This window comes from Podarcis gaigeae (assembly GCF_964106915.1).
Source record: "Podarcis gaigeae genome assembly, chromosome: 6".
Classification (NCBI taxonomy): Eukaryota; Metazoa; Chordata; class Lepidosauria; order Squamata; family Lacertidae; genus Podarcis; species Podarcis gaigeae.
The window spans coordinates 74036359-74064323 of record NC_139682.1 but is presented as its reverse complement, the minus strand read 5'-3'; the positions used below and the strand labels follow the sequence as shown (position 1 = coordinate 74064323).

The window sequence follows — 27965 nt, the reverse complement described above, 5'->3', positions numbered from 1 at the left end:
AGCCGTAAGACATCCAGGAGAGGGGTAATGTAATCAGTAGTGGCTGAAAGAGTGTACCAGTGTGGGACAGCACTGGGTACCTGGCTTCCTAACATAGAAGTCACTTCCAGTAACCAAGAGGGAGAGGGACAAGGGGAGGTACCGTATTTTTTGCTCTATAAGACTCACTTTTTCCCTCCTAAAAAGTAAAGGAAAATGTGTGTGCGTCTTATGGAGTGAATGCATGCTGTGCAGCTATCTCAGAAGCCAGAACAGCTGCTTTCACTGCGCAGCGATCCCTCTTGCTGTTCTGGCTCCTGGGATTCAGAATATTTTTTTTCTTGTTTTCCTCCTCCAAAAACTAGGTGCGTCTTATGGTCTGGTGCATCTTATAGAGCAAAAAAACCCGGTATGCGCAGCAGAGATGCAATGGTGGAGCCAATCTGACGTTTCTAATGCTGCATTCCCACTGCACTGGCTTCCCTGCCATCTAATCTCTCACGCTTTTGGTTTGAAAGAAAAATGAAAAGGCAAAATTGCCTACACAGTGGTACCTCAGGTTAAGAACTTAATTTGTTCTAGAGGTCCGTTCTTAACTTGAAACTGTTCTTAAGCTGAGGTACCACTTTAGCTAATGGGGCCTCCTGCTGCTGCCACACCACCGCCACACAATTTCTGTTCTCATCCTGAAGCAAAGTTCTTAACCCGAGGTACTATTTCTGGGTTAGCAGAGTCTGTAACATGAAGCATCTGTAACCTGAAGCGTCTGTAACCCGAGGTACCACTGTAAGCCATTGGCGGTGGTGGGGAATCATTAATGTATTTTGTGGATTAATACAGCTCCCTAACATAGTAACAACAACTGAGGGCTATTGTACATGATGAATAACTCAACAAGCCATCCCTGGCCTGGGCCACTTCACACGAAAGATGTGCTTTTTCAGAAGTGATTTCTAGCAGTGGGGGAGCAGGCAATAAAATGTAACTGCAGTCCCAGCCAGTCTAGTGCACACTGGCAAAGTTGAAGCTCTGGGCAAGGATGGAGATCCTGTAGCCTACCAGATATTGTTGGACCACAACTGCTCCCATCCTTAATCATTGGTCATATTTCCAGAGCTGATGGGAGATGGAGTGCAGTAACAACTGGACGGTCATAGGTTCTCCATTCCTGCTTTACGGGTTATTGTTCCTTTAATTAAAAGCTTCCTCCCTGAAGGTTCTCCCCTTTTTATTGCTTCTTCTTCACCAGAACTGGGGTATTAGTGGTGACTGCCTCATAGCTAAGCATCTTCTATTCCATGCAGTGGGGAAGGGGAGGTATTAATGAATGACTTCTTTTAATCATGTTTTTTCTTTAACAGAAACAAAAGAATCTACTAGATCCCTTCACAACCCCAACTCCTTTGCACAGGGAACAAAAGATGGCTAATTCAAGGCAGTTCATCACTAATCCTCTTAACTTTTCTGAACTTCAATAAAATAGAAGTCACAGAACCTGGAAGTAGGAATCTACTAATTTATATTGCTGGGGACATTGATTACAGAATGAATTTGGTCAAGGGAAAAGTTAGCATTTGATGATGCAGCATTGAGGCATCTAAAACTACCATTTTAAATTCCCACTTCCAATTGATAATGGAAAGAAAATGGAATTGCAGCACTAAAGTTTCCTAATGTGGAAGCAACCTCTGATGTGGTTAAAAAGTCTTTGCAAGTGGACTTGAGCCCCTAAGAAAAAGCTTGCCAATCAGTTCTAATATACAGTGGTATATTAGACCTCGTGTGCACGGGTCGCATTTTGTCGCTTCCATGCATGCGCATGACATCATTTTGAGCGTCTGCGCGTGCGCGAGCGGCAACACCCGGAAGTAATGTGCTCCGTTACTTGCGGGTTGCTGCAGAGCGCAACTCGAACGCGCTCAACCCGAAGCACATTCAACTCGAGGTATGATTGTACAAAGATTCTCTTTTTTTCTAAAAAGAAAAATTAAAGGGGGAAAACACACAACTGGTGCTCTGACATTCCATCCATATTTTGTGAGAAATCCATTCGGCATGCTAAGGATTTGCAAGCAAGAAAGTAAGATTTTTTTACAGGTTTTCCAAAATTTGGCATTGCATCCACCTCAAACTATGCCTTGAATTTCATTACTAATTACTACAATATCAGTGGTGGCAATTATAATAATATCATTGGACAACAAGCAGGCTGCTTTTGCTTGCAGCACAAAATAGCAGCCCTGCGAGTAACATAAAGCATTGCTGCACTATATAAAGCAACATGATTAGCAGGTGTAACTTGCGATTAAACTTTACAGGCTCGCACACACATAAAAAAGCCTAAGTGTTATAAATATATTTCTTAATATAACGGAGATTTACCCCCCCCCCTTGTGTTTTGTTTTGAAGAGTCCAGTACAATATAGCAGCTGAGGTGTGTGTGTGTGTGTGTGTGTGTGTATGTGTGTGTTTGCTTGTTTGTTTGTTTGGAACAAAACAAGTCTGTTAAAAGAAATGTCTGCAAGTTGAGACACTTCAAAGGGCATTTCCACAGAATTCAATAGAAGTTTATAACTGCCAGTTCTGACCATGTATAATGTGTAACCTTAGGTCAGTTAAAATTAAAGAATTTTGGTTTATTTGAGACAGGTGATTGAAGGAATGTTCAAGGGAAATCACAATCTCTCCACACTCCCATATTCCCCCTTCACTACAGTATTCTCTAAGGAGGAAGGCCTGCTCTCCGATTTATCTCTGCAGCTCACAGAGTAAATTAAAATTCCCAACTGGAAAAAAAATGAGAAATTACAGATGAAATCTTGGACAATATAAAGTACAGAACCGCCTAAGCCTATACAATCTTATAAGCCCATATGAAGTTGAGAAAACAACTCAACATAAACATTCTGTGTCAACGGTGGTATAAAGGAGACTACTTCATCAAATATCAATCTTGCAATCAAGCTCAAAACAAGACTTTTATGGGTGTCCTGATTTATACTTTAAATATATTTAAGGCAGTGCAATCACTTTTCTAAAGCCCTGGAGATAACCACCATTGTGGAATACTGTGACAAGATATTCCCTTTGAGTTATTCTGCAACTAGAAACCATATGGCTCTCTATTTCAAAGCTACACTGATCGTTTGGGGAGTGTTTGCAAAATCAGATCAAAAAAACAAAACACATGAGCACACTGAAGCAATATGTTATTGGACTACAACTCTGATCATACCTGGCTATAGACTAAACTGGCTGGGGGGATGGGATTAGTGGTCCAACTCCATCTGGGGAAATTAGGTTGAAGAACATTGCTCTAGCATGTGTGTGCTATAACTAGCAACTAAAACATCAGATAAAGCCAGCTCTAAAATCTATTGCAGCTATATTAGTAATCAAAGTAAACATTTTAACACTTCAAGACTGCAGCTGTCTCTGTGGTACCCTCTCTACTTTCCCATCTATACAAAACCTGTGATGTGGCTGGCTATCCACCTCCAGTCCACAGAGCAGCTTTGGTTTAAGAAAAGAAATTCTGTGCACACCAGAATTTTGGCACTTCTCGTTTTTTCCCCTTCTTCTCCTTAAAAAGCAGTTGTACAAACTTATGTCTTTTAACATTAGGCTCATCACAGGCACGTTGACTAGATATGGTAATGCACATCCTTGTTTTCCTGCAAATAACCAATGCAGTACTACCGGACATTTTCATTACAGTATACATGCACAGGCCTGTCCCCCCACCGCTACCCTTACTGCTTAGCTTCTGTAATAGTTTATTCCAGGGTGAAGAAACCTGCTTTAGGATGCACCATAAGGGAGTGAGAATACGAAAGTAGGAACTGATATTTGAATGGTAAAGTGATACAGTGGTACCTCAGGTTAAGAACTTAATTCGTTATGGAGGTCCGTTCTTAACCTGAAACCGTTCTTAACCTGAGGTGCCACTTTAGCTAATGGGGCCTCCCGCTGCTGCTGCACTGCTGCCACATTTTTGTTCTCATCCTGAAGCAAAGTTCTTAACCTGAGGTACTATTTCTGGGTTAGCAGAGTCTGTAACCTGAAGTGTCTGTAACCTGAAGTGTCTGTAACCCAAGGTACCACTGTACTTTAAAGCTGGGATAGGGGGGGAAATTGGGTTCCACTTCACACTTAAAAATGTAACAAGCAATTTAAGTAATCTGTAGATACAGCTACTGGAAGCAACTTCAGTAACCGTGACAGCTGAAAAACACAGAGATGGTGGCTATACCCGGACATAACAAGTCATGGCCCAGTTTGCAAGTAATGCTAAGCTAAATAATGTCCTAGCTTGAATACATTAAATTATGGCATCTTTCCAAATTCTCCTGCTGCTGGGCTAAGTTTGGCTTAGTGGTACATTCAAAACCAAGCTCAAGGTTTTTCTCCCCTGACAAACTGGGTGTGGTAAGACAATAACAAACCTTGACTACAACTTGTGGTTTGTCTGGAATGAGACAAACTACAAACCCAGGTTCAAATGTACCATTAGAGCCACATTATGGCTTAGCTTCAGGTAGCATGGTAGCAGGACCACCGGGAGAGGAACAAAGTGGATGGCGTTTCTGTTATGAATACCCACATGCTCAGATAGCCATGGTTTGGCTTAGTGTTATGTACACTCTGGACCCATGTTTGGGGAGAAGAGAAGTGGAGAAGAGGATAAGCATGCAGAGGCAGAGAAAGAATTATGGGTGGAGGAGTGTCATAATTCTGCTATCCTCTGGATACCCTGGAAAATTCACCAGACCAAACCTGCTGTAACCTGGAATCTGTGCAATGAAGCAAACTGAGTGCTGAATAGGACACAACCGTAAGCAGCCTGAGGAAACTCCATCAACCAAAAGCAAGTCTATGGTGAGAGACCTGGGAGATGTCAAGAGGGTTCCAGGAACTCTCTTCTTCATTGTGAGATTCTGGAGTTGATCTATGAGTTTATCTGGACCCTGGGTGAGAACCAGAATACCTGAGTGGAGTCCTGCATGAGAGTCAGGAGTCTAAGATGTGTAATAACTACTAATTATTTTATAATATTAGTTGCTGATGCTGTTTGAGCTTTCTGTCCAATGCCTAGAGACATTGCCTACATATTAAGCTATATAGAAATGGTCTAAGGAGCTAAATAAATGTGTTGTACTCTCCATGTGAGTGGAAACCATCAGAGCACACAAAATGGGAAAAGATCTTGGATGTGTGTATCAGCTTTTCATTCACAAAATAGTTTCTGTGGCCATAGTATTTGTACTGATGTATTTGCCAAACATCCTTGCAATGCTGGCTTAAGATCCCCATCACCTTTAATATGTCCCAACCCATGTCCTGGGACCTGAGTGAATAAGCAGAGCTGCACGAACTCCTGCGATCATAAAAGTGGAAAATCAAGAAAAGCACTTTCTCTCTTTGAATGGAGAAGGTCATTCATTTTCACATACAGTAGTATAATCCCATTAAAGTCTAATAGAAAAGAAATTACATGGGCTGCTATATCCTGAAAATTAAATACAAATTAGGAGCCAAAAAAAAAGCATAAAGAAAGAAAGAAATCGCTGTACAATTTCCTTAATACTTGCACAATTTGGATGAACAATCTTCATTCATTCACACAGTTTAGTATAAATATAAAACAAGGCACCCCCTTAAGCATTTTTAGTAACAAATTAAACATTTGCGTTTTTTAGTGTGCAGAGAGGCTTAGCATTCGCGCAGCTTCAAAACCAAAGTACAGCCTCAAGGGAAGCCTCTCCGCTGACAAATTAATACCTTAGAGAATAGAGCTGAATGGTGGCAATGAACTCATTTGTTCCCCCAATAATGAAGAATGACTCTTTCTTTACCACATCTGTGACTGTTGCCATGGTGACCCAGACTTACCTCATTGCTTCTCGAAGTGCTCCTCGCTCACCAAGAGTCGTGTGCTTGATGTCATCAAAATTATTTTCCAGCTTCTCACAGTTCTGCAACAACAACAATAAAAAACACACAGGAGAATCCACATTAAAAAAGCGGAATTTCCAAGTTGGGTGAAGCCCTCATTCTATTTAGATAAATTGCCCACATTCACTCTCAGTGCAAACATAGCTGATTATATTGATTACATATTCACACAAATTACTCATTTTTGCTTTTAATTGCATAGGAGTAATTAAAAATGACACTGTGAACTCAGCAACAAAGTACGCATGAAGCTTATGATATGGTTGCCATGGCAATTCTCTTATCAACATTCCATAATGTGAGAGATAAAATTTCCTCCTATCGGTTTTGTTCCCGCAACCCAAGCAAGAAAAACAAATGTGTATTATCTTTTTTGTGTGTGTCATTTTCCAATGAAAGAGGTGCCATCAGATAGACCCAATAAAGATGCATATGTTTATTGCATGCGAAGGAAATGCCTTAAATATAACGATAACGAATCATGCTTTGTACTGATTCAGCGGGAGCATGTGTCCAGGAAGACCAAAAACTCTAAATTCCAAAAGTTATTACAGAGCACCTGATTTGCTGAAACTGCCACCAACTAACTTTATTTCATTTAAACATACACACACACTTGAAAGCAAGATGCAATAAATTCAATATCTGATGAGTGAAGAGAAAGCTCTGTAAGGCCCTTTCTGCACAGTACCTCTAAAGCAGTATCATACCAGTTTAAACAAGGCTCCCCCCCCCCCAAGAATCCCAGGAGCTGTGGTTTGTCAATGGTGCTGAGACATGTTAGGAGACACCCATTTCCCTCACGGAGCTACAATTCCCAAAGTTCCCTGGAAAGAGGAATTTATTATTAAACCACTCTGAGAACTGGAACTCCTTGAGGAGAATAAGGGTCTCCTTTTGCGATGAGATTCTAGAGTTTGACATTACAGAGCAATACTGCTCCCCATCCCAAAACATAATCAGACTCTCAGGTATGAGCAGAAAATCAATGTTTAATGATTTCAGGTACACTGTAGAATTATTGCAGAAACAGAGAACGGCTATAACCCCTGCATAAACAAGCAAACACGATCTTCCTTAATCAGGATTTGTATGTATGGAATAGTTGCAATATGGATCTTCATAATAATCCCCAGAAAATTTCCAATCTCCTCTCTTCAGTATTAAAACTGTGGCATTTTATATCATTGTATCGTATCACATGATATCTATCTACACAGAGAGAAATACACACACACACACACACACACACACACACACACACTGTATATACCATATTTTTTTGCTCTATAAGACTCACTTTTTCCCTCCTAAAAAGTAAGGGGAAATGTGTGTGCGTCTTATGGAGCAAATGCAGGCTGCGCAGCTATCCCAGAAGCCAGAACAGCAAGAGGGATTGCTGCTTTCACTGCGCAGTGATCCTTCTTGCTGTTCTGGCTTTTGAGATTCAGAATCCCCCCCCCCCTTGTTTTCCTCCTCCAAAAACTAGGTGTGTCTTGTGGTCTGGTGCATCTTATAGAGCGAAAAATACGGTGTGTGTGTATGTATGTGTGTGTGTGTGTATATATATATATATATATATATATATATATAGATATATAGATATATAGATATATATAGATATATAGATATATAGATATGGGTATGGAACGCGGGTGGCGCTGTGGGTAAAACCTCAGCGCCTAGGGCTTGCCAATCGCATGGTCGGTGGTTCGAATCCCCGCGGCAGGGTGAGCTCCCATCTTTCAGTCCCAGCTCCTGCCAACCTAGCAGTTCGAAAGCGCGTCAAAGTACAAGTAGATAAATAGGTACCGCTTTATAGCGGGAAGGTAAACGCCGTTTCCATGTGCTGCTCTGGTGCCAGCCCGCCAGAGAAGCTTCATCATGCTGGCCACGTGACCCGGAAGTGTCTCCGGACAGCGCTGGCCCCCGGCCTCTTAAGTGAGATGGGCGCACAACCCTAGAGTCGGACAAGACTGGCCTGTACGGGCAGGGGTACCTTTACCTTTTAGATATATATGTGTGTGTGTGTGTGTGTGTGTGTGTGTGTGTGTGTACACACATACATATCCACACACACACACACACACACACAAACATATATATAGGATAAATTTGTATGCTTTGCAGCCCTATAAAATTCCCATAAGTGTAAACTATGAGTGACATCTAAAATGAGTCTTGAAATGAACAGGTGACATCCTAGACATGTAAAAGAAAAGCAAACTACTGCATGGGTTGCAAGTTTCAACAAGGCCTCATTCTCAAGACGGCTTCTTTGGATGGCAGCAACATGGAGAGAAAAGTCATTTGGAAGGTTCAGAGTGAGACACGTCACAGTTCTAAGGTGCTTGGAAATCCTTCCTGTGGCCACCATTCATGACCCGTGTCAAATTTAGGAGCCCGATTGCACTCAACGGATTCAGCGTAAGAGAAACATTTGCCCCTATGGGATCGGGACAGTCTACACAGTTTTTCCAGGCAGCGAAACTGAACAGGCCATCCCTGTCAGCTCCTCACCAGCTTAATGAGTTGAGGTTTTATGCTGTGAAATAGCAAAATCTTTGAAGAAGGGGTGGCACCTTAAGTCCAGCAACCTTATTATTCCTATCCCTTTTTTTTCTTCTAATGGAAAGCAATGACAGCACCTTACAAAATGAAGAAAATCTAAGCAGGAGCACATCAATAATAATCCGAGTTAGAAAATCAAGCATTGAAACAGCCCAGATTGTTAAAACAGAAAACAAAACAAAAAAACCAATGCAGCTTGTTAAAGCAGTCAACAGTAATCTCAAAGCTAGGAGCCACAATTATATTTTCAAAGCAAATTAAAACAAAAGGGTCTTTGCAAGCCTGGCCCTACCGTTTAGTTAATTTGGGATATCATGGAAGGGCAGAAAATTGCTCCATGGTTTATTATCTTTGTATTCTTACTGCCAAAAAGGCAGAGAGAGACACGTGATATTGTGTCCCATTTTTTGCAAGAATAGTTCGGCCAGCTGTGGGCACTATACATCTTCACCTCGTCAGGGAAAAGGGTGTCATTTATTCCTCTATTGCAGGCAGCAAAATTTCTCAGGCGAGCTCTGGTCTTCAGTCATTACCCACAACCAACCAACAAAGGAGTGAGGTGGCAAATTTCAACTGTCAAGGAGTTCCACAGCCTCCATGCTGCCCCTGAAAATATCCTGTCTGAAGAAAGGTGCTGCTATTTACATTTTGGAAATACACAAGTTTATTTAAAGTTATTAAAACAACAACAACAGAATTTAACAACAGCAAAAGATCTGAAGTTGGTTGATAGCTCTGAAGCATTTCTCCACAAATGTTAGTACAGCAACCCAAAAACATCCATAAGGCTTCTTCCCATTTCTATTCCTTTACTTGCTTTTTAGGATTCTTTATAATATTCAGACACATGGTCCAATCTGTGTGCTAAATGTGTTCTGCCTAGAAGAGGATGGTACACACGTATTTACATAATGTCGCCCACTCTGCCAATCCTGCAGCCATTTCCTAATGATGCCCTGTCTTTGGCTATTGTGAAATTATGACAGATAGCTTGGTTCTTTAAAAGACAAACATGAATGAAAAATAATTACCCAAGCCCCTTTATATCACTTTATTAAAAAGGCCTTATCAACTTGCCCAGCTAACGTCAAAATTAGCTTGTTATAACTTTTGAGATAATGCTACAGACATTTTAATATACACTATTAAACATCATGCTACTCTACTGACACTGCTAAGACATAATTACCAAATCAGCAAAGGATATTTGAAGCAAGGCTGTGTTAGGAGTTCTTTTCTTTCATCTCTTTTTCAAGGAATCTGCAAGGCCATTTTTTTAAAAATAAATCACACATTAGTTCTGTCCCCTGTTTAGTCTCATATGTTTTCTGTTCCTCATCAGCAATATATTATTCACCACTGTAAAGGCTGCAGGAAGACTACCCATCTGCCTTTACTCTTTGCAACCAGAAGATAGAGTTGGTTCCATTTGACAATATTTAGTGTTTTTATATTGATGAACAACTATGGCTGCATTTGTGCACAAAGTAATAATATACGATGCAAAAAAAAAAGCAGCCTGCTGCCTTATTGAATTCTCAGACATACTGGAGGAAAAAAACCTTCCTGAGAGAGTTGACGCAAGAAACAGTTTTCAAAACTAGGTAGTGACAAGTTATTCCAAGGACTATTTCGTAAAGAATAACACCAACAACAAAACCCTCTGCAGTCTTCTACCCTAAGACATAATAGCACCAATGGTAAAAAGAAGCAGGAGGAGGCATCTCTAAATCAAACTAAACACTGAGTTTGAAATTGTTTCATTGGGGCAAAAAGTTGCAAAAGACTGGTGACATTTAAAGCAACTGCAACAGCCACGAACCGCTGCAGATACTGAACACCAGAGTCATTTCAGAAGGTTGCAAATCTGACAGCTCATGTAAGGAGGAATAAACATGGCCTGACTCCATCCTTCTCTATGGATCAAAAAAAGAGAGCATCCTACATGTTGTCACAACTGTCCCCATAATTTAATTTTGTTGGCCACCACTGTTCAAATGCATTCATTTGAGGTAAAAATGCCATAATGCACAGGAAAAGTCTAGTCCACTCTTCTGGTTTCCTCTTCCACTAACCTTCTTATGTAGCTCATCCAGTTCCAACATGTGCAGTGATAAACAGGGAGGATATTTACACACACACACTGCCCAAGCTGCACTATCCTTACTCACTTGAAATTAAAAGTTTCTAACATGAATGGGAAATATATTGTGCAGGTGTCAGAAGGGACCAGGGGCAGGTGCTATCTCAGTTCTCTACTGTGTGTACATAACTCTGCATGTACTAGATTCAGGTAGGTAGCCGTGTTGGTCTGACACAGTCAAAATAGTTTTTTTAAAAAGTCCAGTAGCACCCGTATGTCCTGTATATAGGATTCTGATACTGTACACAGCTGGCTATGTCCTCTCCTCTCCAGAGTTTTTCCTAAGCAAACTGAGACTGTGCCTGCGTGAAGCTAACTTCTCCTCTGCCTCTTCATGCCACTCCTGGTTCTGGGAGACTAGGGAGAGGGCCGTTTGTCACAGCAGGATGAGGAGACACCTGTGCTTCTTCACCAGCTGGACTCATCTCTGCCTCTTGGCCTCCCTCTTTTCCTGCTCCAGCTTCTGCCTCTGATTCTGGACTTCTGATTTCTGCCACAGATTCCTCCTGCTCACTAAGCCCTGTTACCTCTTCAGCTTCTGACACCTCCTCCCAGTCTTCTCCTTCGGACCACTCAACATTGTCCCACCACCAATCCCCATGCTCTCAGCCTTCTTCCCTTGGGGGTTCCCCAGTTGGTTCCTCCCGCCATTCCTTTGCGATCAACCAGTCTGTGACGTGATGCCAATCCACAGGTAGGTTACTGGGGAAAGGGTGGGGTGTTTCAACAGCAAGCCACACATTCCTCATCATGCCTAACTTGGCCCTATGACACTTCCAAGACAAGGAGATAAAAAGTAATTAATTCCCAGTTTTTAACAGCAATTAAAGTAGAAAAAGAAAACACAGGCGGAGGGGGACATTTTGGTGGCTTTCTGCCAAGTTATTTCCTGCAGGTCTCGATAAGGTCTAAAAGTTTCAACTGTGGTGGAATAATTATACGGTATTTATATCTTATCTCTCTTAACAGTTCTGTAATGCTGTATGATACCAAACCACACAACTCCGAGGTTTATGATAGCAAAGCAAATACAACAGAGAAACAATTACAAAGTAAACGTTGGGGGTGTCAGAGAGAAAAGTCACTAAAAGTTGTGGTCTGTTTGCCTATTTGAAACACCTTTGAAAAAGCCTGCAAACACCCCATTTCCAGCCCCACCCCTTTCTGGGACATTTTCAGGTCACTTCCAGGTTCGGCGCAATGCACATGGGCACGGTTGAGCATGTTCACGGTTGCACACATATTAAATGTGTGTACTGTCACACCTCGTGTTACATTTGCTTCAGCTTGTGCGTTTTCAGGTTGCGTCCCCCAGCGACCCGGAAGTACCAGAAAGGGTTATTTCCAGGATTTGCCGCTTGCGCATGTGCAGACGCACAAAATGACATCATGCGCATGCACAGAAGCGGCGAATTGTGACCCGCAGACGCGGGTTGCATTCTGCTCATGTTGCAAACGGGCCTCCGGAACTGATCCCATTCGCAACCAGAGGTGCCACTGTAAATGGTAAGTGGAGGGTTGCCCTATAAGACGGCTCTTTAAGTTCACCACAATTTGATGAAGTTTTTAAAAGCCAAAATGCAAAAGCTTGAGCTACGGTGCTGCTGACAATGGCCCCCATAGATCAGCGATCAGTTAGAGAGAAATCTGCCTAAGGACAAAAGAACACCCAGAACCCAGTTTGGCTTCCACTAAATCTGTAACTAAGGTAAGCAACAGAATTAATCGCCAGCCTTGCTCGTATAAAGGGACACCACATTTTTGTTTACCTCTGCTCCCTCCCCACCCTGCAAAAAGGCTTGTGAATTCCAGCCAGTGCAAGAGAGTGACTCAGCTAATGACCAGCCATTTTTCAAAGAGAGCCATTATCATTTCTTGTTTGTCTCTCCACATACTCCTGTGTAATCCAAGATCTTAAAAACACAAGGCACAGTTCTAAGCTCATTAACCCTGCAGGAGCTTCTTACATTACCATCTTAACTGCAGATGAAGTATTAACACCATCTCACATTACCCTTTACACACACAGAGAGAGAAACACAAACACACACTTTCGTTTCATGGCAGTGGGGGGGGGGGAGTTGCGCTGCACATTGCAGCTGCTCCAGTCATCCAACAGTATTGTCCGTCCTTCCCTAAAAGCCAATGTTGAGTGTGGAAAACAGCCACAACTGCTGCATGGGCTCCAAGACTTCTGGCACTGCCTTTCCAGTTCTTCAAAGGTAATGTGATAAAAGAGCCTGAGTAATATTGTGACCCACTGACACCCAGATTGGGGTTGCATTATTTTACACGCTAGAAGCTTGGCCCTGATTAGTTCTAATGAAATAAGGACTAGCCGTGATGGCTATGTGCCAGAGGCGCTAGCGTGCACAAGCGATGGGAGGGGGGAAGCAACGCTGAGTGCATGACGTCAGGTGGAGCCAAACAGGGTGGCCATGCGACTTAACTGCCAGCAGCACCTCCTCTTTGCTGCTTCGCCCCTCCTTCCCCTCTGTGGCAGGAGGAGGAGGAGGAGGAGGAGCGGGTCACTGGAGGCACATTGTGCTCGGCTCCACTCTTTGGCCCCACACTTTGGAGGCATAGCAGGGTAAAGGGACCCCTGACCATTAGGTCCAGTCATGACCGACTCTGGGGTTGCGGCGCTCATCTCACTTTATTGGCCGAGGGTGCCAAGAGCTTCCGGGTCATGTGGCCAGCTTTTGGCGAACTAGAGCAGCGCACGGATATGCTGTTTACCTTCCCACCAGAGGGGTACCTATTTATCTACTTGCACTTTGACATGCTTTCGAACTGCTAGGTTGGCAGGAGCAGGGGCCCAGCAACGGGAGCTCATCCCGTCCTGGGGATTCGAACCGCCGACTTTCTGATCGGCAAGTCCTAGGCTTTGTGGTTTAACTCACAGTGCCACCCGCGTCCCATAGTCATAGCAGGGGCCTACCCCTACCCTAAAAATAAAGGGGAGCCCAAAAAGGCTCAGCCCCTAGGAGCTGACACCCCTGCTATGTGGATGGAGGCCATATGCCTGCCTTTACTCATTGCTGGTGGGTGAGAAGGCTGCTGTGTTCCCTTAAACTAAGATTTCCCATGGGCATCTGGTTGGCCAATGTGAGAACAGGACTAGATGAATCATTGGCCTGATTCTGCAGACTCTTCTAATATTTAGGGAACGTGGTTCGGCTTAATGACAACATTATTTCACTAGTTGTATGAAGTTTTGGTGTAATGAACCAATATGGCACTGTGATGTTAAAACTGCAGGACAACTTTTTAACAACAACAACCCTGATCTAGCAGTAGTAGCACTCTTCACACATTTCAGCTTTGGCTGTTTCACACATTCCTCTTTTGTTTGTGTGACCAAAAAGAAGTCCTTTCTCCTCGTCCCACAGTGAGAAACAAGCACTCACAATATATGTGTGCATTATTTCAGGAACTAGTGCCTGGTATTATGGGGTGTCTCCAAGTAAGTGTTCTAGAAACCAAATCGATTAATAGGCCCGAGTCATGCTGTTAATTTCAATGGGTTTACTTTGAGTAGGACTAGAAATGAATACCATCCAATGGCACCTTCACTACCTTTGGTAGGTTGGTTTCAGTTGACATGTTAGCCCTCCTCTCTCTTTACCCTTTACAGCAGCAGGTTGGCACAATGACAACAAAAAGTGTTCTAACTGTCAAGTTGTACTACTGGCAACCGCCATTTTGATTCCCCAACAATTCCTCCAAAGCCCAATGTAGCATTAAGCAGGAGTTACGTTGTACAAGTGTCCTGGAAACAGCGCTGTTTGGGAGGTTTAGACCAGCAGGTGCAAGCACAGGCACCTGGGCTTCAGCCCAGAGAAACAAAAAACCAGAAATGAAAGGACCATCAGCAATGGATGCTAATGGCAGCATAGCTGCCACTTTGAGACTGTGGCAGATTCAGTCCTGGGCCACCCCAGAGGTTCAGGTAACTGGAAAATGTCTCATAGTGTTGACCTCTGAAACCAGGCCTCCATTATTCATATACCACAGTTCTAACAAGCTGCCCAGAGTTTTGTCAAAAATAGAACACAAAATGTTAATCACACACCAAAATCAATATCACACACACACTTTTTGATAAAGGTAGCTTTCATTAGAAAACACATCATTCTGGGAGCAAATGCTGTGCTAAGCAGAGGTTTTTATTTACTAGTGTTATTTAGTCATTAGCCTTCAAAGTATGGAGATCAGATTTCTGGGAAGGTTTCCTGGGTGCTTCATAAATTATTTCAGCAAACAAGGATAAACAGAGGAATTTACATCAGGGCCCTCAGCGGGGGGTGATGGCTTTCTTGGTGGCCTGCTGAGACCAGTGTGTAAGATGCTTTGTGCACAAAGTCATTTACATCTGCTCTGACTTTGACTCCACATTGGTGGCACCAACTGATGCATTCTGGGCATCCATCTCTCCTGTTGCCATGGGTCTTTTTTCAACTTGGGCTGCCTGGGGAGATGGGCAGGCTTCTAGGAAGCCTGAAGCTGGCTACATGTCTATTCTGGCTAATTAAGGCTGCCGGAAATGGACTGGCCCAGTGCATGAAGATTGTGATTAATTCTTCCCTAAGGGTGGGTGTAAAGGGACATAGGTGGCGCTGTGGGTTAAACCATAGAGCCTAGGACTTGCTCATCAGAAGGCCTGTGGTTCGAATCCCTGCGACGGGGTGAGCTCCCGTTGCTCGGTCCCTGCTCCTGCCAACCTAGCAGTTCGAAAGCACGTCAAAGTGCAAGTAGATAAAGAGGTACCGCTCCAGCGGGAAGTTAATCGGCGTTTCTGTGCGCTGCTCTGGTTCGCCAGAAGCGGCTTAGTCATGCTGGTCACATGACCCAGAAGCCGTACGCTGGCTTCTTTGGCCAATAAAGCGAGATGAGCGCCACAACCCCAGAGTCGGCCACGAGTGGACCGAATGGTAGGGGTCCCTTTACCTTTAAGGGTGGGTGATATACCCAGGGGCATATGAAGTGGGGAGGTGGAGGGGTCGGTCCGCCCCAGGTGCTACTCAGGGGGGGGGTGACAAGATGGCCCCTGCCTCCCCCCAGCTGTAGAGTGGCTGAGGGCTCATGCGGCAGCCTGTACAGAGTGTGCATGTGCAGCATCCCATAGGGACTGAGCATGTGCTGCATCCCATATGGTTGTGGCGCATGAGCACTCCGTACAGGAATACCCTGCACCGGGTGCCAGAGAGGGTTCCTCTGCCACTGGATGTACCAGCATCTAGCTGACAAACCAAACTTAAAGGACCGTCTCTTCCACCCAGTGTACATGCCCCTCCTGGTGAAAGAAAGTCCTTTTTTGCATTTGGCATCTTTCTGAGGTATGGCTGGTGGGACATATGAGAAGCTTTTGTGATGTTCAGAAGGAAGGAAATTCATTTGTCCTTTTTTGTTGGCATTTCACCGTCGACTGAAGACCCTAACTCTTCCAAAGAGCTCTAGATGTATCTGCTTTTCAATTAAATTTGTCCTTTTGACTACTGTATTCTCCACATGATTCTCACCAGCTGCCTTTTTGTATATATTTTAATTATAAATTTGATTGCTGCTGTATTTTCTTTTTAAAAAAATCTTATGTAAGCCACCTTAAGCGCTTTCATTTTAGAAATGAAAAAGTGGGGTCTAAATGTTTAAATAAAAAAATAAATAATCCAAATACATCTTCAAGCTGTTTACATCAATTAATTTAGTTCTAATCCAGAACCTAATTAACGGCACCAGTGTGACGGGCATTCAGTTTCTGGGCTTAACTGGAAGTTAAGCATGTAGATCTAAAACCATTTGCTGTACAGTATGTAAAAAGCTATCTGAAAAGAAGAAATAATCGTCAGCATTCTTGAGCACACAGAGCATCTGCTCTCAAGCAATTCCCAGTTTCCTGGGGAAGTAAATGTGCTTTGACCCAGGTATGTGCATCATCTCAGAAATGAAATCTATTCTGCATGTGTAGGGTTAGCTGCTGTGCTCCACTGGCTTGCAATGCATTCACTTCTAGTGACATACATATATTTGTGCTATAATTGTAATTCCCCCCCACCAGTCTATCTTGCTCACACTTCTCCATGCATGCTCCCATTCCAGGGTCAAAGGCCAACAGATAGGAACAAACATATGCTGTGTTTTGTGCTTCATTCTACTGTGGCTCCTTAATTTTGCAATATTATCGCTTTGGATAAGTATCTTTTTCCATCTTGAGAAACTCATATTGCGATGGTTTGCTGCTTTATTTCTAGTTGTAAAATCTGACATTTATTTTAGATAGGTTCCATGCCACTTAATTGAAGGTATCTGCTTTCTTACTCCTTTAATCTCTGCTGCCACCAAATATCTTTATTCCTTTATTCACCTATTTGCACTCAGTAGCAGGGTCAGGCTATGTTTAGCTTGGGTTCAGGTCGAACACAAAACCATAATGGGTATGAGCCACAACCAGTCTTGGATTCACACTCCCTTCTTTTCCTTTGTCCATGAGAAGACTGAAAATTTCCACTCTGGGTTTTGAATAAACCATGTTACCTATTATGCCTTCTCTTGAAACTGTTTTTTTTCTCAGTTTGGTTCCAACAAACTCCCCCAACCTTCTTTGTTTCTTTTGGGATGGGATAAAACTGGATTAATGTTTGGGAGTAAGCAAAACCTAAGAACTGTTGGGAGCAGGGCAGCAGGGTTTACAAAAAATATTTGACTTCCTACCCTGATATACAAAGGTGAAGATATCTGTATATCGCAATGTTTAGCTGGTTATATATCAATGTGAAAACCAGTTATTGCCAGAGGGGTTTTCCAGCCAGAACTTGCCGGAATTCAGTTCCGGCACCTCTCAGGTGGATGCCATTGTCACTCTAAGAGAACAAGAGAGGTGTTCATGGTGAGTTCTGGCAACTTTTTTTTCTAGAAAAATAGAACTGGCTATCGTCCAGCCCTAGTAGTTTCACATTATCTGGTACCCAATGTTTGCCTGAGACCCAGTAGAGCTGTTGCCAGGCATACTCAGAGAGTTCTGGGCTAGGTGAACTAATACAGTGGTACCTTGGGTTACATACGCTCCAGGTTACATATGCTTCAGGTTACAGACTCTGCTAACCCAGAAATAGTGCTTCAGGTTAAGAACTTTGCTTCAGGATGAGAAGAGAAATCGTGCTCCAGCGGTGCGGCAGCAGCAGGAGGCCCCATTAGCGAAAGTGGTGCTTCAGGTTAAGAACAGTTTCAGGTTAAGAACGGACCTGTGGAACGAATTAAGTACTTAACCCGAGGTACCACTGTAGTCTGACTTGAGATAAGGCAGCATCCTATTTTTAAAGCCACACAAATGAGATGCATGAAGCACCAGTGAATAATGCTAATAATCCTTTATGCAGTGGTACCTCAGGTTAAGAACTTAATTGGTTCTGGAGGTCCATTCTTAACCTGAAACTGTTCTTAAGCTGAGGCAGCACTTTAGCTAATGGGGCCTCCCACTGCCGCCGCCGCGCCACAACTGCTCGATTTCTGTTCTCATCCTGAAGCAAAGTCCTTAACCCGAGGTACTATTTCTGGGTTAGCGGAGTCTGTAACCTGAAGCGCCTGTAACCTGAAGTACCACTGCACAGTGCTACCCAACATAGGCTTCTTCAGTTCTAAGTTTTAGAAAAACAGAGGACCCAGAACTTTCATTCTGAACACCTAATTTGAATTTCAAGAAGGTGCCATCTGTCTCAGTGATGCAACACCCTAAGCCGTTCAAGTTTAGAATATGCTTGTGAAAATGTAAGCTTTATTACAAAGCCATCCTCTTAAAATCTCACTTGTACTCCAAAAGACAATTGTCGCCTTCCAAATAGGATTTATAATTCAACAAGGAGTGTGCTCTTTTTTCCTCTGTATTGATTTGCTTATTGATATTTAGAATGTTAGACATGATAATCACTTATTTTGAGAAGTCTTTGGATTATTTAATCAGCAGAAAACTTTAGAAACAACTGTCTAGTGCTTTATAAACCCACAGCAAAATTATAACAGAAATTTAAAACTGTAATATATTGCTGCAAGGATGATTATTAAGGGAAAACACAGCTGACATTTTCTGATATATGCACACAATCAGAGATGGAGTCCAAGGACTGTGACATAATTATCTTCATGCTAACCATTTTTGTAAATCTCTCGACAGAATTTTAGCTAATTTTAAAATGCCTTCTGAAGATTAGCTCTTAAAATTGTTGGGGAAAATAACACAACTTATTAGCAAGGGTATAATTGTAAACCTTCCAAATACTCATTGTGAATATCATTTAGACAGTAACTCCTGCTTCAGCAGCTGGTGGAAAAGACTCCAGTTTATGGAATCTTGAAACAACAGAGTGGAATCTAATTAAAGAGGATTACATGCCAAAGAAAAATTATTAAAAAAAACAACAACAACCAGACTAATAGACCATTGTTATGAATTTAAAAACCCCTTCCAGCTTCTTTTCCCCCATGCAAACCTTTGTAACCATAACAAAGGAAGTGTTATTCCCTATAAAATTTGAACTTCCGTTGACTTCTTATTCTCTTCAGATTCTAGAAAGTCTTCCTCTAATGAAAATGGGACACAATCAGGCATACAAAGGCCTCTCACGAGACATCACTGCTGCTCGCCTTGCCTTCTTGGCCGCAGGGCTGTTCCCCACTATCTGCACAGGGTTCCTTCATACAGTAACAAACCAACACAGGACTCAGGGTGGCCCTGCATCTTACTTTAGAGAGGACCATCATCTGTCTGGTCCAAGTCCAGTTTAAAAATAAGGAACCTTAGGAAAGGAGATGGGGTCTTGGAGTTGCCCATCCCCCATTAGCACCAGGACAGAAGTCTGAAGAGGCATTCATGTGTCAAGGAACTGTCAACAAACCACAGGGCAGGCACACACACAGAAGGCACGGAAGGCAATTAGCTCTGGTCCATCTTAATCCAGCTGAGACATTGCTTAAACTGACCACTAGCTCTGCCCTTCCTCCTCTAGCCCTTCACTCTAGATCCCTCCCAAGTAGATGAAGGCTACATTGAGGGGGCGGGCTCCTCCTCTGGGCCTGTCTGGCCCATTGCTCAGCAGCATACAGGACTCTTCCTTGAGCAGGATGCCCGGGTGAGAGGAGAGCCAATAGTACTAGGACTATCCTGCTGCTGTGTAGCAAGGCCAACTTCTGCCTCCTCTCTGTATGAGTCTGTGACTCTAACCCTATCTTGGAAGGGCCTCCTTCTCCTGACCCCCCTAGAATGTTCAAACCCCCTGCTAGCTTGTCCCTTCTACAGACTGCTCTTCAGAGTCCCACCACCAGGATCCAGGATCTGTGTCCTCCTTGGGGGGCTCTTGGGCAGGTGGATCCCACCACTCTTCCTCATCCAGCCAGTCCCTGACACCAGGTCACCTGATCACCGTTTTCCCCACTATGAAGAGATATATTTTGTTTCTATTCAGATTTTGCCTATACATCAGTAGATGCCACTTTAAGCAAAACTTTGTCCTCTTTTTGGGTGGTGCCTAAGTGGTGACCATGACAGGTGGTCTCTTCCCCACATGTGTTCTCCCCCACATTACCAGGGTAATAGCTGGAACCTTGTGGTCATGGCCAATTGAGCGCATTTAGTTGGAAGAGAGGGTGGGAACTACGAGGGCATGACCCTGAAGCAATAGATGAAGCGCTGTTGGAAAGGAAATGGCTTTAAATCATACGACTATCATTTAGTTCAGGCAGGCCTGCACAATTTATAATCCTTCAGGCCAAAGCCATGTCTGGCCACTCACCAAGGTCTCAGTAGAATTCCAGTTTACTTGCCTTCTTGGGAATGCAAAAGCAGAGAGGTTGCCAGATAGCAGGCAGGAGGTCACAATTCTTGACACTCGGGCTTTGTAAGTCATGAGGTGTTTGGATCAGCGTTAAAAGTTGTGTGTTGTATTCATGTGTAGAGCTTCTCCCCACCACCCATAAATGTGTTTTATTAATTTTTCAATGGGGTTATAGAGCAGGAAAAAGGGGAAACAATCAAGTACAATCAAGCAGATACTGAACTCATAGTGAATTAACCATGCACTAGCCCTCATATGGACAACATGGCACCCTCCATGTTATGCACTACAAATCCCATCAGCCCCAAATGGCACAGTTAATAGCCAGGGGTGATGGAAAATTTAGTCAACAGCATATGAAGGACTCCGCATATCTTACTCTGTGGTGCCTCATAAACCCATGTGGCACCTGTGTGAATAATCAACAGTCAGACAACACAGTTGACTTAATTGTGCATCCCACACACATTTTGAAGACAACAGAATACCATAGAATGATATGTTTGCAGAACTAGATGTATTAAATTTTGATCTACTAGGTTCGATAACCCCCTTCAGGCACCATGGACCAGAAGAGTGGGCTTCACCCTTGCCTTTAGCAGGGTTGGCATATATCCAGAATTTCCCGGACATATCCAGATTACTGCAGCCTCAAGCAGTGTCTGGATGGAAATTGTCTAAATGCCCAGGAAAATCATTTTGCCGATTTCCCCAAGAAATAGCTGAAAAACACCCAATTTCTGTGGGCAAAGCTTCAAGAAGCTCAACCACTTTGCCCAAAAAAGCTCAACCGCTTTTCTGTCTCTACCTTTACACTCCCAGTGGTAATCACTGCCCACATTCTGGGGCTGAAGATTTGAAGAGTAGGGTGTACTATATACATGGCGCCCCAGTATGATTTAGAACCCTGTACTATCAGGATTTAGAATTGCACAGCAAGCTCCCATGGTCAGATCTTGACCCCCAATGTGTGAATGACAGTGAAGCCAGACTTTTGGGGATGCAACAGAGGAGACTGAAGTTAGCAAGTGTTACACCACTCTCCCTTTCACAGAATGAGAACTGTTTGAAGGTTTGAAGGCCCAAGTAGGACAAATGTCTGATTACAATGCCCTAGAGAATACTGTTCTCAATAGAAACATTGTATTCCTATTCTATCCCTTTGTACTTGATCCCACTGCTCCTTTCAAACTTGTCTATACCACAGGATTCTAGACCTCACAAATGAAAACAAACTACTTAGAGGAATTAAAGAGAGAGAGAGACAGACAGACATATTTTTCCTTCTTCTAAAAACACACGAATTTCTTCTAGCTTGAGACAGGCAACATTAAGCTCAAGGCAATTTACATAACATCATTATTCATAATATATGAGTATGTTTTTACAATAATCTTTGCCTTTCATTATATATTCATTTTTGATGAACATGCTGCTATAGCTTTTGAGGAGTCAAGAATCTATCTATGTAAAAAAAAAAATTTAAAAAAAACTTCTACTCCATGCAATACTGATATTTTTCAATAGGATATTTACCATGCTTTTAACTAATACATAATAATATTATGCCAAATTGACATGCAAACATTTTTGTGTTTAGCGTCTGAGGGGGTCAAAAAGCACCTGAGGAAAAACCCTACCTTAATTGTTTTTCATAAAATTTCTTGTCTCTTCGCAGCCCAAATTTGTTCCTAGCTTGGTGATATTTTTAAGGCTTGATCTCTCCCCCTCCCTCCCTCCTTACATCATCTTCAGGAATCACATAATGTAAAGTATGTAGGTCTTGAGAAGCTGCAACGTGTAGAGAGGAGGATGACCAAGATGATCAAGGGACTGGAAACCACATCTTATGAGGAACGCTTGAGGGAGTTGGGGATGTTAAAGCCTGGAGAAGAGGAGACTGAGAGGAGATAAGATAGCCATCTTCAAATATCTAAACAGCTGACACATGGAAGATAGAGGAAATTTATTTTGTCCTGTCTTGGAGGGTAGGACTCAAACCAATGCAAGAAAGGAGATTCCAACAAAACATCAGGAAGAATTTTCTGACAGTAAGAGCTGTTTGACAGTGGAACAGACTCCCTAGGGAGGTGGCGGAATCTCCCTCCTTGGAGATTTTTAAGCAGAGATGGGATGGCCATCCCTCATGTATGTTTTAATTGAGATTATGGCATTGCAAGGCATTGGACTAGATGATCCCTTCCAGCTCTACAAGTCATGATTCTATGTGAAGCCACTGGGAATAATAGGAGTTTTGAGGTTCTATTCTCTGTTATATCTGAATCAGGAGAGGTTGTGACCATTGTGAACCAGAGTTTGGATGCAGTGGTGGACAGGATGAGGGCTAACAGACAGAGACGGAATCCTGTTAAGATGAAGGCACAGCAGGTTGAATCTCAGGTGTGATAGCTAGGGAATTTGCCACTTCTACGTGGGGATACACCTCTCTCTTCCAAGGCAACAGGTATGTTTTTAGGGGGTGCTCCTAGACCTATCTTTGTCACTGGAGACCCAGGTAACTTTCACAATGCGGAGTGACTATTATTACATTAGTATAGCAACTGTGTCCTTTTCTGGACAGGAATAGCTAGACTGCCATGAGTAACCTTGCTACTGAAATACAGCAACGTGCTTTATGTAGGAATTCCTTTGAGACTGGTTTGGAATCTGCAGCTGGTATGCAAGACTGCTGCCAGGTTGTCGGACGGAGAACTGGGGCACATTCAAGGCCTTGTTATTAAGACATAAAGCCCTGAACACCTCAGGACCATGTTATGTACCTGAGAGACTCCTTGCTTGTCATAGTCTTCTTGTTGATCAACAATGTGCAGAGCTCAATGGAGTAGGAAGCCAGCCAACCAGAAGAGTTTCTGAGATGTACTTGCCTGGAGGCAGTGTCAGCATACAAAGTCAGGTCCAGTTGTAGGATCAGGCAAACAGCAATCCACATGATCAGACAGTCCAGGGGTCCAGGAATCTGATGATCATGGGGTCAAGACAAGCAGGAAGCAGCAAGGTCAGGCCAGAAACTGCAAGCACGGTTACCAGCATCTGACTGCTGCTGGAAGCTCTGCTTAAGAAGGCTGAAGCCAGCTGGTTCTCATCAGTCCCTACTCCTTTGAGTCCTTGAAAGCTGATCAGATGCAGGTGGAGTCACTCTGCCTTCTCCTCCTTCAGGCTGCTGTTCAGCAGGTGAAGCTGACTCCTGGCCCATGACACTGCCCTTGTGCAAATTTGATAATCTCAGGAAATGTTACTTGGTACAACACACCCTGGAGAATATCACAGGGCAGTGAAATCCAAAATGGTCATTTTCTCCTGCACTCAGTGTTAGGCTATGGGTGCAACAACAGAATGTATAGGCATGCTTTTTTAATAACTAGCATACAAAGCTGAAAATGAATAAACTGAAGTTAAAATATTATGTTAATTTTTCACATGGTCTAGTCCTTCCTCTGCCCACCCCCACCCCCCAATATTCTTAAGAGGGTCTCTTCTCCAGTCTTCAGAGTAGCTGGAAGTGGCGAGGCAGAAAAAGGTCCTCCTTTCCTTCCACTCTGCAGTTTTAATCTGACTCTTAGGCGCAGTACGCTAATGAAATTCCCTGTCACAAAATGTGCCTAGAACAATGGGAGTTTCGAACACTGCCCACACAGCTCTTCTCCCTGCCTTACATGAAGCATCATCTATCAGTTGCTTATTGCCCAGGCTTTCCTTCCACGATAAGAGTGGGCCCTGTTATTGCTGAGTTTTTGTTTTTATAACTTTGTTTTAGCAAGGTCTCTTCTTCTATCCAGAGAGCCAGTGTGGTGTAGTGGTTAAGAGCGGTAGTCTCGTAATCTGGGGAACTGGGTTCGCGTCTCCGCTCCTCCACATGCAGCTGCTGGGTGACCTTGGGCTAGTCACACTTCTCTGAAGTCTCTCAGCCCCACTCACCTCACAGAGTGTTTGTTGTGGGGGAGGAAGGGAAAGGAGAATGTTAGCCGCTTTGAGACTCCTTCGGGTAGTGATAAAGTGGGATATCAAATCCAAACTCTTCTTCTTCTACTACTATCAGACTACTGGGTCCAGTTACCCCAGTATTGCCTGCACTGACTGGTGGCAGCCCTCCAGGGTGTGAGGCATGGTCTTTCCCTGACCTAGAGAATTTGGGGCTTTAACCTAGAACCTTCTGTATGAAAAAAGATGTTCTAGCACTCAGCTGTGGCCCCTCCCTATTACTCTTTTTAAAGACTGCTTTATCTCTTTTTATGAAATTGCTTTATTGTTTTCGTGAGGAATTTTTGTTCAGAGATTTTCAAATACTGAGTGGTTTAGAAATGCTTTCAAATGAATAAATACAGCACAATGCAATGCAATGCAACAGAATACAGAAAGGCAGGACATTGAATTTTCAGCTGAGATCCAGAAGCCGGATTCTTGATTCCATGTGGATTTCCTATTCAATTTTTAACATTTTCTACCCTCATTCAGCTATAGAAGACATTTCCAAAAGCAGCCCCATGGAAGAAAACATTTATGTTTCAATCAGCCCCATAGCCTCACAGCTTTTTGTTGAGCAATTCCGTCCTTTTGTCCACGGGCACGTTTCGAATTATATATTCTTCAGTAGCATTAATGCAAAATGCAAAGAATCTTATTTCTGTTCAAACTCAGCTGACAGCAGAGAGAAAAGAGGGAACAGAATGCAGTCCAGCTGGGACCACCACAACAGATAATATTGATATAGTGAAGATGAGACAGACAAGGCTGAAAGGAGCAGTGGGACCAAGCTCAAAACATAACAAATAGAGTGCAAGAGAGCCAGGAGTTTGTATTGAGGGAAGGGAGAGTAAAACAGCGCTGATGTGTCAAGACAGCACAGCACAGTGGGAGCAATGTATTACAGAGAGGTGGAGTGTTGGAGATTCTGTTACAGGCTCCAGTTTTCAGTGCGCGTGGCTGTATCATGGGGATGGGCAAAGACAGGCGCTTCTGATAAATCCCGTGCTTTCAAGTAACACCACCCGCGTGAATGGATTTATTCATTTGTAGCAGCTTATTTTTTTTTTTCAAATCAGCTTCATGCTAGCTAATGTTCTCTTTGTAATTATCTTGGGGAGAAATGTTTTAGCAGTCAACACAAGACCTAGATGCAAGGAAACAAAAGGAACGTGTCATCCAGCAAGTCAAGTTGCATCTTATTGCGTTAGCCAAAGATCATATCCAAAGCCATAATTCAGAATCATTAAGCTGATAGTTTTATTCTGGGGTTTCCCCCCTCTAATACAGCCCCAGGCTGGTGTCTCCAGATGTTTTTGGACTACAACTCCCATCATCCCTGACCACCGGTGATGCTGACTGGTATTGATGGTACTGATGGGAATTGTTGCACAAAGCATCAGGAGGGCACTGGGTTGCGCAAGTGTGCTCTACCTTTGCACATCTACTCACCAAATAATTCCACAGCAGTTGACACATGCATACTCTCTCCCCACACCCACAAAAAAGACAGCCTTTTTTTTTGTACTTCTCAAGATCCACCAGTTATGCCTCATTTCCCGCAGGTTAAAACCTACCCATTCATTACTTGACTCTATTAAAGGCTCATTTGAGCCATTGACGAAGTTGTACTTTGGAGCAGGGCACTTGAAGACAATGCATCAGTGCCAGATTAATATGACACAGTAGAGGAATATTTAATAATGGCTAGGAACCAAACGGGGCCACTCCATATGTGCAAACACTTTCGTACACACAAGGGACTGTGTAGATTTACCCCTTTCATAAACAGCTCATTTTGCATAATCATGAAATGCTGTTCTGGAAGGCACCCAGATAAAGGGCATAAGAAGCTGCCTTATATGGAATTAAAAACACACTAAACCAGCCATCTGAGTCTCTTGGATACTGATTGGCTGTGGCTCCCCAGGGTTTCCTACTAGGGTCCTTTACAGGCCTATCTGGAGATGCCAGGAATTGAAGCAGACCTTTTGCATGCGAAGAATGTGACATTTGGGGACAGCATTTCAGAAAGGACAAAGGAATATATATATAATATATGGCCATGTGTGTGTGCGTGCTTCATACCCAAAAGTGTAATTTACTGTGTAGGGACATGGAATAAGGTCTTCTCAGTAAACGTGTCTCAACTGTGGGACTCCCTATCCCTTGATCCCATGAAGACCATCATTGATGGTCTTCAGTCATCAACAACAACATCCAGATGTTCAACAACCTCGGGATGGTCATAGGTACACCAACTCATGTAACAGATCATCTGAGACACCTTGCTTGCTCTGCAAAGCCCTGGGATATCCTACTCCTGAAATAATTTTAGCAGATCCTCACCAACCATTTTTTAAAAATTGTGTATTAGCTAGGAATTAAATATGGACCCCTGAATGGTGGCCAAGAATTCAATCCCTATCAATATTTGAGTCCAAATTTAAAATCTAGATGCAAAAACTTATTTTTTAATGAAACTTTATCTCTCATGTGCCTTATTTGTAAGTTTTATACATTCCAGGGGAAGCCAGGTGTTGAAATTCAGAATTCACATTTTGAAAACTAATACAGATGACAACCATTTTAGGTGCATCCAACAGACACGTGATTGCCAACACATTGGTCCTTTTGGACCTGGAACAGGGCAGGATGCAGCGGCGGAGCTACATGCTCCAGCACAGGGGGGAGGAGAGCAGGCGAGGACAGGGCTGCTGCGTGTCCCGGGGGCGTGGTGCATCACCCGCAGAGGTGTGGCATGCCACACGAAGGGGTGGGGCGCCCAGCGTGGGCGGGGGGCAGCCGCGATGGCGTGCTGCCAGGATCACGCTGCCAGGGGCGGTGCACTCCCCCCCCCCCGCACGCCTCTTCCTCCACCAGTGGCAGGACAGGGGTGGAACGGAGAGAGGGGCAGAACAGGGTAGAGCACACTGAAACATGCTTCACCAACACATGCAGGTGCCAGGAATGGAAGCCCCACACAAAATGGTTGCCGCTTGTACTTAATATTCCTTTAAATAATCTCAAAATAAATTCTTCATTTAAACTGGTTTTTTTTAAAAAAATAAATCATTCTTTTTTGGTTAGAACAGAAATATGAGTACTCAAATATTACTTTGCACTGCTCCTTCTACCTAGTGCAAGGACAGTTCTGATATCATCATAAAAACAATTTAAAAAATCCCTTATAAGGACAGTCAATAGTACAAAAACTAGGGCTGTGCAAAGCATTTTGCTATATTGTAATTTTCAGATCATAAACAGTGCTTTGGAAGAATGTAAAATATTTATGGAGAAGACCATTGGCTGTGATTTCCACATTACAGTCAAACCTCGGTTGTCAAACATAATATGTTCCGGAAGACCGTTCGACTTCCCAGGCGGGGCTTCCGATTGGTTGCAGGAGCTTCCTGCACTCAAGCGGAAGCTGCGTCGGACGTTCGGCTTCCAAAAAACGTTCAAAAACCGGAGCATTTACTTCCAGGTTTTGGGGGGCCAAAACGTTCCAA

The 27965-nt window shown here is 43.3% G+C and overlaps 1 protein-coding gene across 6 annotated transcripts in view; it reads right to left on the bottom strand.

Annotated features, from left to right (window-relative positions):
• Positions 1-27965, bottom strand: part of DPYD (dihydropyrimidine dehydrogenase) — a 495490-nt gene that overhangs the window by 421097 nt on the left and 46428 nt on the right. For all 6 annotated transcript variants that reach the window (XM_083743291.1, XM_083743290.1, XM_083743288.1 and 3 more), the window contains exon 3: positions 5872-5954. In XM_083743291.1, the coding sequence (XP_083599417.1) occupies positions 5872-5954 (83 nt within the window). The remainder of the gene's footprint in view (positions 1-5871; positions 5955-27965) is intronic.